This window comes from Rutidosis leptorrhynchoides, chromosome 2, assembly GCF_046630445.1.
Source record: "Rutidosis leptorrhynchoides isolate AG116_Rl617_1_P2 chromosome 2, CSIRO_AGI_Rlap_v1, whole genome shotgun sequence".
Lineage (NCBI taxonomy): Eukaryota > Viridiplantae > Streptophyta > Magnoliopsida > Asterales > Asteraceae > Rutidosis > Rutidosis leptorrhynchoides.
In genome coordinates this window covers 436882073-436884049 of record NC_092334.1, presented here as the reverse complement: position 1 = coordinate 436884049, position 1977 = coordinate 436882073, and the positions used below count along the sequence as shown (strand labels likewise).

General features: G+C 35.7%; 1 protein-coding gene across 1 annotated transcript; it reads right to left on the bottom strand.

Annotated features, from left to right (window-relative positions):
• Window positions 1–214: 214 nt before the first annotated feature.
• On the bottom strand, window positions 215–1605 carry LOC139889238 (uncharacterized). The gene is made up of 3 exons (XM_071872200.1): window positions 1177–1605; window positions 860–1109; window positions 215–774 (listed from the first exon to the last, which is right to left on the bottom strand). Exons 1-3 carry the CDS (start codon window positions 1603–1605, stop codon window positions 215–217), a joined length of 1239 nt encoding a protein of 412 aa, XP_071728301.1.
• Between the last annotated feature and the right edge of the window lie 372 nt (window positions 1606–1977).

Sequence of the window (1977 nt, the reverse complement as noted above, 5' to 3'; positions counted from 1 at the left end):
AAAGCATCAATCTTGACCCACTGTTGACACAAAGTAGAAATCTTGACCCTCATTGACCTTGACCGGTGTTGACACTAGCATTAGTACAACGCCTCTTGTTATGCCCAGGTTCTTTGCAATTACCACAACGATTAATTGTACCCTTTTTTGACAATTTGGTTTTTCCTATCAAGTCAACTTTTTCATCCACCCCTTTCTTTCTATTCTTCTTAGGTCATCCAGTTATAGCTTCTTTTATCGGTGGTAACAATTTGGTTGGTACATCACTCTTACGCCACATATCTATTCCGTTGACTGGATTAATTTTGTAGTTGTAAGTATTCTTCCAAGTATCCAACCAGTGAACTCGATGAACCCAAGACTCAAGTGGACCAACAGTCTCATCATTAACCCTAGACATATTCCAAAGTACAACCACTACATGTTTACAAGGTATACCCGTAAACTCCCATCTACGACAAGCACACACTTTATTCACAATATCAACAACAACTTGTTCACCATGGGGTCCATTAACTTGGTACTTTCCATCACCATTCCATAAAACTGTCAACTTATGTGCATCTTTCTGATTTCCTTCAAATATTTTGGTTGCAGATGGTGTTAATGCACCTTGACATTTAGACATCCGATTAATCACATTCACAACTCTCTTCATTAGATACTCTCTAACAAATTCAAAACAAGTAATGATCGGTTTATCTCTAGCATCAACTAACCACCTATTTAACACCTCACACATATTACTAAGCAAAACATCAGAATGTGCTCTACCTGCAATTATAATGCAATTTAATAAATAGTTTTTAACTGATAATACAAAATTTAATTTACTTAATTACTTAAACACTCAACATACCAGTAAAGTGGCTTTTTGACCAATGTTTCGGTGCAATCTTATTTAACCAAATCCAGCATGGTTCACTAAAACCCTTCAATGCTAACATGTTCTTTTCAAATTCAGGCACAGTAGTGGATGTAGCACACTTCCACAGGTGATTCTTGTATGCATCTCCACTCCATTTAGATTTCATATTACCATGAAGATGCTTCACACAATATCTGTGTTCTGCACATGGGTATAGTCTATCCACTGCTTGCAAAAGTCCCTGGAAAACAACATATTGTTATATAAAACAAATATAAATGTCAATAAAGTATAAAACAAATTAGTACCTTTTGTCTATCACTTATGAAAGTAAAATTGGAACGTGTATCTAGCCGCAAATCTTTCCCTAAACAATCTAAAAACCACAACCAAGAATCATACTTCTCCTTTTCCACCAATGCATAAGCTACTGGATATATACCATTATCAGAGCTAGAATCAGAGCTAGAATCACATTGTTGCACATCCACGATTGTAGTTGTACCAGGGTTTGCTCTTCTTAATTCTTCCAAATAATCCCTTAAATGTGCATACTGTAACTCATAATCTCCTTGCACAGTTTTAATTGCACACTTTAAAGCTCTATATGCCTTGCTTTTAGTAACCTCAACCTCATGCTCAGATTCAAGTTGATACTTCACTGCCTTTATAGGCATGTTAGGATTAGAAGGAATTTTGTCAGTTAACTTTGATGCAAGAAAGTTATAGGTGCACATTTTAATCTTTCTAGAAGTTAGACACCCGTGCTCATTTTTAAATGTTTTCACAACCCAAGTTTCTTTGTTTGGTTGTTTTGATAGATACACAACCCATTTGCATTTCCAGTTTTTTTTCTTCACCTGCATTACTACCATCCTTCTCATTAAAACCTCGTTTTAACCCCTTACACACAGCTCTTATCCTTATGTTGTCATTCTTTTTTAACCAAAGTTGTCTTCTTGTCTCTATAGCATGCAACCTTATATAATTGATTGCTTCTTCCTTAGTACCAAATTGTTGACCAAGATAGACATATGTGCTAACCACACTTGAAGTTTCCTCCTGTAGCTTCAACTCTTTAATCTGCCTTTTTCTAGCACCCTCAATAT